The sequence below is a fragment of the Phasianus colchicus genome, chromosome 6 (assembly GCF_987193195.1).
Source record: "Phasianus colchicus chromosome 6, bPhaCol1.hap1.1, whole genome shotgun sequence".
Classification (NCBI taxonomy): domain Eukaryota; kingdom Metazoa; phylum Chordata; class Aves; order Galliformes; family Phasianidae; genus Phasianus; species Phasianus colchicus.
Genome location: NC_143441.1, coordinates 24,659,733 through 24,674,339, shown reverse-complemented (window position 1 = coordinate 24,674,339; position 14,607 = coordinate 24,659,733). Strand labels below are relative to the sequence as shown.

Here is a 14,607-nt window from a genome sequence, read left to right as displayed (position 1 = left end):
TTATACAGGAGTAGAGGCTATTTTTGAAGAAATGCAGTACTGTAGGAGGAAAAATTAAGGTAGTTACAACACAAAGTCAAAGCTCAATACCACCCAATGAAGTAACTTCATCCAACAGACAAAATCATTGAAGTTGAACAGTCAAATCCACTTCATATGTAAGAACAGGATTGTTTCCCATAGGCTACATAAACAGTACCTTAGTTTTCACTATTTTCAACCCTGTTTCCTACGTTTTCTATTATTTCATGATCAATGTCATTTTATTATCATTAACTTTTCCTAGTATTAAACCTAGCTCTCCATCTTGCCAGAATAGTGCCCTGACCTGCGTTTTCAAGTAATAGAGGACAACAAGGCCTTAAAACTTGCTGAGAAGTTTCTTATACTTAGGTGACCCACAACCTCTTACTAAAGAGAATACAGATAATTACTGCAGAGAGAGAAATGCTTGAAATCATTACTTAATAAAGAAGTATTGAAGTTTACACGGATATAAATAAAAGGTGGCTTCAGCCATACTAAAGATAAACAATTTCCTAGTCATTCACTCCCTGGTTTTCTGCTACTTGATTAAGAACACAAAAACAAGGGACAATTAACAAACCATCAGTTTGTCATGAAGTAAGTAATAAGTAAGTATCTTTAAGACAAAATTACATCTGTAAAAAGAAATGATACATCACATTACTACCCTTTTGAAATTACTCATTGTTTATACATACTGAACAGCAAGACCTTGTTTTAAAACTTATCTAAGCTGATACAAGTATTTTAAATTAAGGTTTTCAGGTAGACTCATCTTGGGAACAGCCCTGCTGTTTATGCGAACCTGACTTGCATGCAAAAAAAAAAAATGAGGATTCACACTGCTCAGTGTCTAAGTTACAGAAAAATAGCTAGTCAGTAATTTTAGGCATTAATCAAAATCTGGAAAAGACTGTGACAAAGAGCATCACTTCCTCACATTGCCTACGGGATCAGCAAGGCTGTACTTCTTTTAGATTATGATCTTAAAATATGTTAATGTTCTTTTTGTATAATATAGTGAACTCTGACAATGGATAAACTAAAAATAATTTATCTATTACCATACTATCAACAGAGATATTTGTCCAATTGCTTGATAAAATAATCTTACCTGGCAGAAAACTGAACAAGTGCATACTGAAGAGCTTGCCTGATTTCCAGGAGAAATGATTCATCATCACTTAGTGTGTAATACCAGTACTGCACATAGTCTCTCAGGGAAAACTGGATCACCTGAGATTGGGAAGGTAAAAAGAAAAATGAAATAATGAACAAAACAGGGCAAAAAATTATGTGCCTGATAAGGCAATATCAATCTGCTTAAAAAGTTCATTAATTAACTTATCTACCATTATAAAACCATGAGTGAAAAAATAAATACTGAAAGCTCTCTTGATTCACATGCATTCCCACTGCTATGCTGAAAAATTGCAATATACAGAAAACAGACAAAAAATACTGCCCAATATTCTGGCCCATCCTTGATTTTTTTTTTTTTTTGCTTGCCAGTCTCAACTTCTATTTGCCTCACAACTACTTCAATATTACAGACTCAATACTTGGAAAAATAAATTAAATAGTACTGCTTAGAACTTACCTGTTGCAAAGGCTCATCAATTATATTTGCACCTGTTAGTCTTCTGTCAATCTTAATAGGTCTGGCTTCACGTTTCATTTCTTCTATGCACTTCAAAGAGATCAGGAAATTTAACTTTGTAGTTTCTAGTAGAGCTGGTTTTTAACTATAGCTATTTGTGATATTTGTACATTTTTTCCAGTAGCAACTTCAGGTAACTTTTTTCTTACATTTATGTCTTATGTACTATATAGAATAACACCCATACTTTTCACTATATAGTAAATAACAGTGAGAAACTTATCTACATTATTTCTTGTTTACTGTAAAGAAGCAAGTTCACTAAAATAACAGATCAGAAGGAAATAAAACTCAAACAGCAGTGAAAGGGTGGGCGAGAACAGCAGCACAAGATAGTTTGTGGGTAAGACTCCATTTCCATACTTGACTACAAAACTCGTCTATAGCCTCATGCAGGTGATAGTTTAAGTTCCCCTACACGCTTCCTGTATCTTTTTCTGATTATTATGTGCTGATAGAGAAATTACTCTTTTGTACCATCACTACTTGACAGACAGCCCTTTAAAAAGTAACTGATGAGGTTGGTCAGTTGAGAAAAATGGCATATATGCATTAGAAATCCACCCTCACACCAGAAGTACAAAAACTGCAAGGATTACACACACACAAAAATACATTGATACATAAAACAACTAGAGCACAGATACATATAGAGATCAAAGAAGGAGCATTAAAAAAAACTTCATACACATAAAATAAGTTTAAAAGAACACTTTTTCTAAGCCTGCTCTTCAAATAAATAAACAAGATATAAGCAAAATTTCATAATCAACATAACTATTGAAAGCTATATAGTACCAAGAACTTGAGATCCTTAAAATGAAGTTTCATTAAATAGAACAGAAAGTAGAAACATTAGTTTGCCTACTACTTTTTGAAAAGTAGCAATAAAGCCTTAAACTTTTCATTTAGACCAATGAATTTACACTCAGGTTAGAATATACTTGAGTTTTTTGTTTCTAAGATACATCTGGGACTTAAGTGAAAAGGTAACTTTCCAAGTGAGCTATGAATGAGTCACAAAAAAACTGCAATTAGAAAACGTACTGCTGAATCTAAAAGTACATTTCTTTAAACATGCTATTGATAATAAAGTTGAAACCCCCTCATCACAAACACTATAATGATTGACCATCTAATGGCTGGAGGATGTCTCAGGTGAAACATATGGAAAATTAATCATCATAACATAATTAACAATCTTCAGGTTCATGCATTTTTTCTATTCTGAGGAGTTCAAACCAATTAGGGTAAGACATACCTGTCAAGACACATAGGTTCATAAACCAGGAATTTACAGTAATTCCACATCTTATTTATTACGAGCCTGTTCTAAACAGATGCATATTTATGCAATTAGGAAACCTGAATTTAGAACTACTAACCAAGATGATCTGCCTGTTAAAATTTCAGAAACAAAGTCAGAAAGGGGATCACATTGCTCCTCCACATTCATATACGCATTTCCATTATTTTTCTTTGGCCTTACAGATAGCCAAAAGACAAGTCATTTAACATTATAAAGCTAGAAACAATACTTGAAAAAAACTTCCCATAACTGCTTAAAATGTTTGTATTTCTAGAAGGAAAAATCTTGCATTGCACTTTCATAAATACTTTTCCAGTTGACTGAAAACAAAAAGGTGGGATCATTTAATCTTGGAAAATTAGTACATTTATAATTTTTAGACTAAAATTAAGTAACTTAGAACTCAGTTTCAAAGCTATAAAATCTGATCTACAAATTAAGGACATTAAATTCTCCTTACCTTAGGGATACCAACTGATGTACAAGGAAGAAATGAATGTTCACACTGCTCAAGGTACTTTTCTGAGTTACTTTTTCCAAATAAAAGAGTAACCACAAAACCCCTAAAATTGAAAAAGAAACACCAAATAGAACAACAGTCTTTTTTCTCTCCCCACTAAAAAACATCACACAGCAAGTTACGAAATACCAGTATATAATGACTTTCACTGTTATCATAGGGCAAGGCTCTTTCAACGTATCTTGTTACTCAAAATAACTAACGCAATACTAAACAGACGTTTCCCAGTCTTATCATAAAAGCACAGAATGGCTTAGGTAGGAAGGGCCCTCAAAGATCATTTCGTTCCACACCCCAGCCATGGGCAAGTTTGCCACCCACTAGATCAGGCTGCCCAATCCCCATCCAACCTGGCCTTGAACTCCTCCAGGGATGGGGCATCTACAGCTTCTCTGGACAACCTGTTCCAGAGTCTTACAAGAACCAGAAAAGCACCAGGAAGAAATGGATATATCAAACGTAGAAAGAATAAGAACATATATTAAACTGAAATGAAAAAAAAAATCAAGTGGTCTCATCAAAGCACGTAGGAACAGAGAGATGAGAAAAAAAACTACAGGAAAAAATAATTTGAACACAATGGTTTGGGGTTTTGGTTTTGTTTAATTAAGACAACATATAAACTCTAAAGACAAGCATACTCTTGTACCACTTATTTTTTTTTATTATTTTATAATAGAAATTCATTATTTTTCACCCTCATAACTCCACAATAATATTTAAATCATGACTTGCAGTTAAGCAGGACAACAGCTGTTTTTATTACTTTTTTGTTTGTGATATAATGAATGCACAAGGGAAAATAACGATTACAATAAATTCAATTTTGCTGCAACAGGAATAATTTATGGCTTACGACACCAGGGTGCAAAAACATAAAGCCTGTTTTAATAAGAAACAGTTGAAAACATAAAAGCTGTGCCAATTATAGCACAACTGAAGTAAGCAGCCTTTGAAAAGTTAATCATAAAAAACACTGAGAAGTTACTGCTGCTCAAGACTAGCCTTGGGATGGCTGAACACGCACAGCTTTTTAACTATTCAATTTAAAGGCCAGCTGATGAATCCTTGTGACCGTACGATCTCACAAGGGTGTCCCAGCCTAGAAATGTCCTGAAATAACATTATTTTAGCATAGATTTTTCCAGTTATACAACATTCTTCATGTATGATTAGAATGTAATTTCTAACCAACGTAACTAAAACAGACAAAAATATAGCATTTAAAGCTTTTAACCCATAAACTGGGAACCATTCTTCATAAGCTCTTTAGTGGTTAGTAATTCAGAAGTAAGGAGGCTGTCATTTATACTCTAATATCTTAAGGACAAAAGAAAAAGCTACACAAAATTATTATGGGTAACTTCATAAAGAAGAATATTCCGCTTGATACTCTGATTCCCTATGACCTAGAGCACCCTCCTTATCTGCCAATCACAAACACTTCCTACATATGAATAAAGGACAATAAATTAAAAAAATTTAAAAGTTCTAATTGCTTTTCTGCTCTAGATGCTCCCAGATAGCTTTGAAATCATAACACTGACAGCATTATTATCATTTCAATTCAGTTCAAGGACAAAAACTTGCTTAAAAACCTTCCCAGTATTTGTTTCATTATGCTAAAAATGGTAATTTTTTTTTTCACTCATCACTTAGATTTACTTTATTTGTAGTCTACCAATTTCCTACTAGAAATCTCTATCTGCTTTTAAAGAAAAAAGTATCCTCAAAGACCTTTTTTTTTTTTTCCTAAGAAATAGTTCTAACTTCAAACAAGTATCAGCAACTTGGAGGAAAAAGAAGGGGTGAGATAATCCTGTTAATTTAAAAGGATTGGAGCCTTGAAAGTAACAAGCTATACATTATGAATCTTTTTTCTCTCAAACATTTTGACATGTTTCAAGCATCAAAAATTACACTCATTCAAAAATGCTCAGATGCTACCAATGTAGTTGAAATGTATGTCCATCATCCTATATGTATTTCTATTTCTAAGCTAGAAAAGCTAAGAACTTCTGCCTCCAGAGCAGAAATTAATACAATTTCTTCTTCAGCTTAAAAATCTTGAGTACATTACACAAGTATACATAGCCTCACTATTTAGTATAGCTCTTAGCTAATCAGAAGCTTCCAGCGCAAAAGCTAATCCAATTAATCAAGAGGATATTAAATTCAGTAAATGTAAAATCATTCATCTTTTCTAAAAATTATTGGCATGAGATTGTAGTTCCCAGTTTGAAGTTCTTCCAAAGATATTGGAAGATCAGCTTCTCACAAGGACAGATTAACATTAGAACAATGGTGAGAGACAAAAAAATGAAGGCAACAGGTTTATCATTTTCCCATTAAGTGTGAATAGTAACAACCTCAGCTGAATGCTCTGTGGAAGTCAAAATGCAGCTTCACAATCATTCTCAATCTGGCTAGGAATTGAACTAACAAGTGTAGGCAGGCAGACACACAAACACGCATATGATTAAATATCAATAATAATGCTTTTTACAACAGAGCAAATTGCTTTATACGTCAGTGATGGCAGGTCTAAGAAATTTTAGTTCTGAGAACATCGGCTGCTGGCAGAACTGAAAATAACATAGTTCTTATTTCACTACTTTGAGATTCAATGACAGAAGGAGAAAGGGTAAGGTAAGAAACACACATGGTACAAAGAGAGGACAGGTAAAAGACAGGCTCAGCGCTAAGGCGAATAGAACTGCAACAATACTTGAAGCAGAGGCAAAAAAAAAAAGTTGTAAAGCTCAATGCCTTGTAATAAATAGTCTTGGCTGTAAAGGTTAAAGAAACAATCTCTCCTCTTGTTTGGTGGAAAGAGCTAAGTGAATTTCCTAAGTGATCAGTTTTGAAATCCCAAATTGAAGGAAGAGGTATTACAAAACGTGCAAACAACAAAACCTAATATTTTGGAAATGAGTCCTGATTTAAAAAAAAAAAGAATAAAATTAAACAAAGACGACTTTTGGTTTAAATCTTTTATTCATATACAAAAACAGTTTCATGCATGCAGCAAATAACAATAATACACTTACTACAAGCCAGCTGTGCTTGTAAGAAGAAATATACATTTAAGAATATATAAAAAATAGCTAAAAATCACAAAACTGAAGTAAAATGGTAGAAACACATTATGTTGGTACAGCTATAGCATCAGCATTTTTCTTCACAACTCAGTGGCATACACTACATTCAAATTGATATTCAGGATGCAGATAACTACTATTCAACATTTTCTCCTTTTTGAACTGCAAAATGGGACAGAAGCAGACTCCCAGCTAGTTGAAATCCCAAACCATTGATACAAACCACCATTTATGAACAAGTGCAAAAAGCTAAAAAACTGCATGCCAAATTAGTTAACAACTCAAAATATTAGCATTAAAAAAACAGATCCAAATTTGTTACTTTGCTCCAAATAAGGGCAATGTATTTATTAAAGAAACTCTTACAAATGAATCAAAATTTAATTCTTATTTTCAAAATTTATGAAACTGATGTTATGTTACTGCTAATCAAGGTAAGAGAAACAGGAGCAAGCATTTTTCATAGGTCATGGGAATTAATTCAAAAAGAAAAAGTAGGCAGGAAAATTTTGGAAATAAAGCTATTTGAATGACTCAGAACTCATGTTTCAGTATGCTGGCTGTCAAATTAAGTATCACACATAGTAATAAAGGGCCGGATCAGAGACTCAGCCAAGAAGATGTATATATTAAACTAAAGACTCTACTGGAAAAGCTAAGATCTCATATCTGTCCATATAAGTAAACACATAATAGGAAAATTGATACAGATTCTGCTTTAACTGAATTTAATATTGCCGGAAGATGAATTTAGATCTGGGATGATAAATGTTCATTGACTAGCTACAACAGTAAATCAAAGTACACTGATATTGTACAGTCAGCAAAATATGCCAATTATACATGTATCAAGATTTAATAAGACAAGCTAATTTTTAAGTAAAGCCTTTAACTAACTCATCAATCTAGTAAACTGATAACTCTGAATTCTCATGGATAGGATTTTATGTTTAACATTGTTAAAACCCAAATAGCATATCCAGTTCTAGTGACTTAACTCTACTGTATTTTTCAGTAGAACATACATACTTTACTGTACCCAATAAGAAAGTCAGAAGAGTATTTCAGAGAGAAAAAAATTAGACAAACACCCTTACTAGAAATCAAGCAGGTGTTAGAGAGCCAAGAAATGTTACTATTCTGTAGAACTTGGATGAGTAAGAGGAGGAAAGATTATCCTACCAATGCTTTTAGACCTGGCATCAAAAATAAAGATAAGGCAGACATTATAATGTACAACGTAATAATTTTTACTGCTACTAGCATTGCATTAAGTTTGCATCCTTCCTGTCTACAAAATTAAATACCTACAGTTGTTGAACTGATGCGCTTGTTCAAGGTGTACCAAGACAACATTTCCATATATAGAAACATATATATAGAAATACACCATCATATATAGAAAAACACCATCTCACTTGCCTCATGAATGAAGCATCTTACGTAGGAAAATGAGCTAGTGAGAAGGAAGGAGGACATAATTTCTTAATAAGTACCGGGATAAGAACCAACACAGTAATGGAAAGTAATGAACTGAAGATAACATTGGTGTTATGTGAATATTTGTTCACTAGCAGCTATTAAAAATACTTATATCTGTTCAGTAAAAATCAATCATCCTTTTCCTCTTGGCAAAAATAGTATAAGCACCATTTGAACAAAAAAAATATAAAAATCTTAATTTTAATAAATTTGAGATCTCAAAAAAAAAAAATTCGGTCATACGAAGCTGCTTAAACGCACACAATTACATATTAGTCATTTCAGATTTTCAGAGCAAATTGCTGGCAGACATGTTAAAATTTTACCTCAACTATATACAAGTAGTAAGTAGCATACTTACCCACCCACAAAGCAGAGGATATAAAATGCAAAGTAAAATATAGCGAAGGGTCCAAATGTTATTAGAAAAAGCACAACACCAAGACTTCCCCATCCCCATATGGAAAGACTGGTCTGCAAATAAGAACACATAGGAAAAGAGTCATTAATACATGCACAGCTTGGAAACCTCCAAAGCAGTATTTGTAGTTACTCGAAATGTTGATACATTTTAACTAGGCAGGAAATAGATGTATTCTCCATGAAATAGAAACTTGTTACAATAAGTTAGCAGTTCAACTTAGCCAACATTTTCTTTAAACTACTGCTTCCTATTTCTCAACACAGATGAAGCTATCACCCTTAAAAATGCTTTTGCTTCCTAAAACACATTCTTCCTACAAAGTTCTCCACTACTTCAAAAAGAAAAAACAAACCCAAACCAACCAACAGAACAGGAAAATAACATTTAAATATGACTGCTTTAAAATCCTGAAATTTAAAGTGAAAAAGATGACAGAAATCCTGGATTAACAAGGAAGGAAGAAAAATGCTGTTTTGAAAGTACTTCATGTAGCTGAAGTCATCTTCAAGAGCAGCTGTGGGTTTGGTGGATTTTAGGGCTGGTGTGTCACATAACTCACCCATAAAACAGCCCGAATGGGATGCAGGTTATTGTGCTGTTATATGTTGCAGTGCAAGAACCTTAACATAGAAATATGTACACACATACATATGTGTTTGTGTGTGTATGCATGCATGCACATGTAACAAAAAAGCAACATAGGGACAACCTGACTGCACTGAGCTATTGCAGTCTTGGACTTCCACAATGCTGCAATGCAGCCAACAAAGATTATATAATGTTAATTCATTCTATTCTATAGTTCAATAAGGAGAATGTGCTTCAGCCAAATCCCAAAAGTGTGAAACTGAAGTGATGAGAATTTTTAGACCATGAAAACTGTTCCAGCTCTAAGGTTTTCAACTTTTCTATTTTTTTTTGTTTAATTTACACCTTTCCTGCCACTGATCAAATGACACCCTGATGGAAACACAGACAACTGCAATGTCAACAAGTAACACTACGAAAGTATTTAAATAAACTTGTCTTACAGTTTGACATTTAGAAAACAAGCAAAGATCTAGCAGGGAGCTCTTCCTTAGTTTTTAATGTGAGGGATGGGGGGCACCTGCCTACATTTCTTATTTCTCCAAAGAGAAATTTCAGCTCTTTCTCTGAGGCACAGAACTGAGAAAAAACTACATAATGACAAAAAAAGTTTTAAGAATCCTACAAACAATGAAAAGTAATCTAATTCAGCTATATATAATAAGAAAGTGGCAGAAGCTCTCATTATCTGTCTACATTCTAACAAACAAAGATGAGTCCTCAAATTCATGCCCTCAGAAATGTACACATTTTGAAACCTCTACAGAGTACTAAACACAACAACAAGATGTGCACACAGAACACAACATTTAATCATGATCTTCTTATATCAAAATATCAGTACATTTAATAGCACAATTCAAAAAAGTGAAGTTCTAAATATGGGATAAGGACTCTAAATGACTTAACAAAACTTAATTAACAAGATAGCGGGATGCATGTTCAGAGATGGGTGAATGCATAATTAACAAAGAAAGTTCCATAACAGATAGAACAGTGACCTTTTGTCCTACACTCTAGCTCTGAAATTCAGCATATGGCTACAGAGATTCAAATCTCTTTTGGTATTTTAATACGATTTCTTAAAACTCAGACAACTCAACACACTGCAGTAAATACAACAGATACTGGCCCAATTCTTATACACTTTTGGTTTATAATTGAAGGATTTTGAGAGAGACATTCAAAAGGATGGAATGATCAGAACAGTTCAATTCAGTCTGACTGTAAATAAGGCTTCCTGCAACTTCGTGCTGCTTAAAATTTCCAGCAGTACAACTCCTGGGCAAAACTGAAAACTAAGTCTCCTTTGCCATATCAGAAAAAAGCAAAGAAAGTGCAACTACTACTTAAATATTTCTGTGCAACTAGTACTAATTAGTACTTTGTAGGAAGGAATATGGAACTAGTAGGATTATTTAAAAAAAAAAAAAAAAAAAAAAAAAAAAAACCAAAGCCCCCCACTTTAAACTTCTTTACAAATAAGCCGTATTTTAAAGACTAACAAATTTACTGACATTTTGTCTAGTCTTGCTGAATTAATTGTAGGGCGAATATTTCTCACTTCTAGGAGAAAGCGCAAGCCTGTATCCTGTAGAGATGGCATAACAGCATTTAAGTAGCAGCTGCCCAAACCTTTTAAAAGACAAACTTCCAAACTGAACTGTCAAAGTATTGGTTACTGAATTTCAAGCAACTATGGTCAGCGACTCAGGACTGTAGAATTAATACAGGCCTTAATCCTGTAGTATCCACATGCATATAATGCATATACACACACACAGATGAAGGCTCTGCATTCCAGACAAGCAGTTGTTCCACCTCATTCGTTTTATCCACATTTGCTTACAATCACTTCAGATGCCATATGTTTACCTTGCCATCACTACATTCCCTTTTTCAAGCCTCAAAACCTACAAATACACTGCAAAAGTCTTTCTTTGTAAGGTCATACACATGAATGGCTAAAGCAGCACCACATAAGATTCAGTAGCCTTTTTTCCATGGTATAGAATTGCTTTAGCAAGATATTAAATGCAGAATAGAGTTGTCTGTAAATTGAAACAGCAGAGGCTTGATGCTGGTGACAGAATTAATGAGATATCACCTCTTAATGACACCTACTTTTTTTTAGTAGGTGTATGGAAGCTGTTGGGTCACAGCCACTGATTGATCACCTGAGGCAAGGACTGAGCCAGCCATGGGAGCACAGGTGAAGGCAATTCAGCTGTGTGACTGGAAGGGGTGGAGCCTGGCTGCACCTCTCCTAGACCCCACTTAACTGCTGACTGCCACTAGGAAAGATATCTTTCTGGAGATTCCTCCTTTTGGAATTTTCTACTGCAAGCCTACAACACGGGTGAGCATTTCACTTTTGATCATCTCTTTCCACCACAATAATCTTTCTAACTATAAACATGTAAAATACCATCCTAACCCCACCGCTCTTCTAACTGCACATTTGTTAATTGTACAATAGGCTTTTTCAATGTTTCCCACTGTAGGTTGTTTTTCCTCTTCACAATACACAGACACTAAAAGAAACACATTAAAAATCTGCTTTCTTACATTCCTCTGCTTTTCTTTGGCTTTTGCTGTCTACTAATTAACACCACATTCTGATGGTTCCTGTTGCACATTGCTATTGGCTGACGCAGCAGAGCTGACTGATTCATCACCATTCACACAGGATCTTGTGTAAATCCACAGAATTCACTACCTTGAAGCTGTGTGCAGTTTATAGGCTAGACAGACATGTGGTATTATAGCTTACTGCTCATGAATTAGCAAGATTATTTTGCAGGCAAGTCAGCAGGAGCATGGCAAGGATTTAATGTAGCAGCCATAACAGCAATGAACCACTCCAATAACTAACTGCCTTTCTGAAGTAGTTTCAGTAGGCTTCTCCTTCACATAATCCAGCAGACAAGCTGTCAGAGCTTTGCCTCTAACCCATCTTTAAGCAAAACCCTCAGCCCTGATACTGCTTTCACTGCAAATACGCAGTGAGGAAAGTACAGCTGTGCTACGCTTGGACTCAAAACCGGTGCTGCCAATTCTTGTTTGCAACAGCAACTGACAGAAGTGTTTCTCCTTTCATGCAAAAACAGCCCCAGGTGTCCCCTCTGACAGCTGCTCCTTTTCTCCCAGCTCTCTCCTTGCCCCCCAAGCAGCCACGCTCCTACCCCCACAGGTCCAGGCACCCCTGCCCTCTCACTCCTGCTGGAACCCAAGCACCTCACTCTTTACACTTGACCTTGCAGACCAAGAATAACTGTACTTGTGCTGCTACGTCTGGGGACAGGGCAGGGAGAAAGAAAGAACAGCAAGATAGAAAGGAATCAGGAATCATCTACTGCTGCATCTTAAGCTTCAGCAAAGAACTCTGAAGTCTTACAGCTGCAGCATTCAAAGAGCCATTTTGGATGCTGTACCACTGCTGCTGACCACCCTTTGTGACTGCTTTCATGCTGAAGTTCTGCCACATAATATTGTGGACTCTAAAGAAAATTGCACTTCCTCACCCATGGTTCTTTCACTGTGTATATCCAACTGCATTTGTCTGGTAGCAATGTTTAAATGGCAGCAGCTGTTAAGTTCCTTAGCCAGACATTGATAAGCAAACTAGTCTTTGCTCTTTGGGCACTTAACATTTATTTTTTCTCTTCTTTTTTTCTTAATATGATGTTTGGCTAAATGTATTCAATGTCATCAGTGGGCTCACATTAAAAATTTGTTAAGAGTAGATGTCAAGTTTAATTTTCTGTTAATTCTACACATCTGCGCTTTCACTTCAATTTTAAGTGTAAATGGAATGTGTTCACGTACAGACCTTTCTATAATTAAGGCAAGTGTCATTTTTGTCAAGTGATTAAAAACATTATTTTAGGATTCAAATTACTGTGCCCTCACCAGCATGACAAGTAGGATGGGAAAGCAGTATCAACTGGAGTACCAATCTCATATTTAACAAGTACAAAATAAACCATTGATATCATGGTAGTTACTGTCTTACTATATGCTAAATCTTAGCAATCCAAGTGAAAGACAGGGTACAGGGAGTTTTGAAAAGACTTCTGCATATCACTTAGTGTCTTTGAACTCCTTCCACCTTATCTTTGTGCCCTTTGCCCACCTCAGACCAACTGGATAGATAAAGCAATATTCAAAAATCCATTCCTCTCTGACTATGTAAAAAAAAAAAAAAAGAGTGAAGTCTTTTTCCTGCTCTAGTACTTATAAGAAAACTCTTGGGAAAGGCTTAAAGAGAAGGATTTTCATTAAGTCTGTTTTGCTTTTAATTGTTCTAAGCTCAGTAAGTTTGTTTTTCTTTCCCAAAATAAGCCTAAAATATTAGGGGACATAAACAAATCACCTTGTAAATACAGAACATTATGCAATGTTTTCAAAAGTTAGGCCCATTAAGTTTCTTCTGGTTAAGTGCAGAATTCTTGCTGATTCTTCCTGGTTACACAGCTGGAAATTCTTCTTCTCTGCTAACCATGATCCCATTTTTTCCCCTGCCCACCTCAGCTCAAGATATGCTTTGTATGCCAAATGGTTTAATTGGTTAAATTCATCCAACTGTTAAGAGCAATCATGCCCAACTCTATTTAGCTGAGATTTTCCTGCTGCTTCTCACTCTCTCCAAGACAGAAAAATTTGGGGTAATGCTTTCCCCTACTCTGCTCAATTACACAAGCTGATCTAATCAACAGCCTCAGAATGGGTGATAACTATTGGTTTATACTCTAAAACCTCAATTACTGCCCTGCCTCTTCACTTAATTTATGAAGTTTACTTTTAAAAGTGTAAACCTTTATATGTAAATATATGCTGGCACTTTCTTAAAATACACAGTGCAGTCAAATTTAATTAGACTGTAATTAAAAAGTGTAAAAGCTATTCTGTATGTCATTGCAATTTCAGTTTATCAGCAACAAAATCCACTGCCTTACTGCACAATACTACCCTCAAAAATGGCAAAATTATGTACTATATTTTGATATGAGTGTTTTATGCACTGAAGTCAAAGAAGAAAAATAAGTATTTTGATTAACTTTCATTTTTCTATCAGAAGCAAAAGAACTTTCAATGGCAAGTTTTGTTTTCAAGTGAAAAAACAAAGTCAAACAGCCTGGATTGAAAAGTCAGGTTCTACTGTTTGGTTTTTCTCTCACCTGTTCTGTCAGTATTCCCAACAACAAAGTGAAATCCGGATGACAATTTATTTATTTGAAATGAGCCAACCTTCATTCTTTTAACACTTATTCTCAACGCTAACAGGTATTTTACTTAACTTCAGAATTAACTGCAAGGGCTAGAAAGTCATATTTCACAACCAGACCTTGAAAGTGGAATAGATACTTATCTGAGTAGGAAAACAAGAGGCCAACTTCACAGACACAAACATTTTCTGATTGCATGCTTGCACTGAAACCCCAATTCAAAACTGTATTCTAATTAAAAGAACTTGGAATCATGCTCATGTTTAAA

The 14,607-nt window shown here is 34.8% G+C and overlaps 1 protein-coding gene across 6 annotated transcripts in view; it reads right to left on the bottom strand.

Moving 5' to 3' along the window:
* Positions 1-14,607, bottom strand: part of SNX13 (sorting nexin 13) — a 65,371-nt gene that overhangs the window by 37,238 nt on the left and 13,526 nt on the right. For all 6 annotated transcript variants that reach the window (XM_090142717.1, XM_090142715.1, XM_090142718.1 and 3 more), the window contains exons 2-5: positions 8,461-8,573; positions 3,457-3,559; positions 1,628-1,717; positions 1,142-1,263 (exon numbers count right to left, since the gene is read on the bottom strand). In XM_090142717.1, the coding sequence (XP_089998843.1) occupies positions 1,142-1,263; positions 1,628-1,717; positions 3,457-3,559; positions 8,461-8,573 (428 nt within the window). The remainder of the gene's footprint in view (positions 1-1,141; positions 1,264-1,627; positions 1,718-3,456; positions 3,560-8,460; positions 8,574-14,607) is intronic.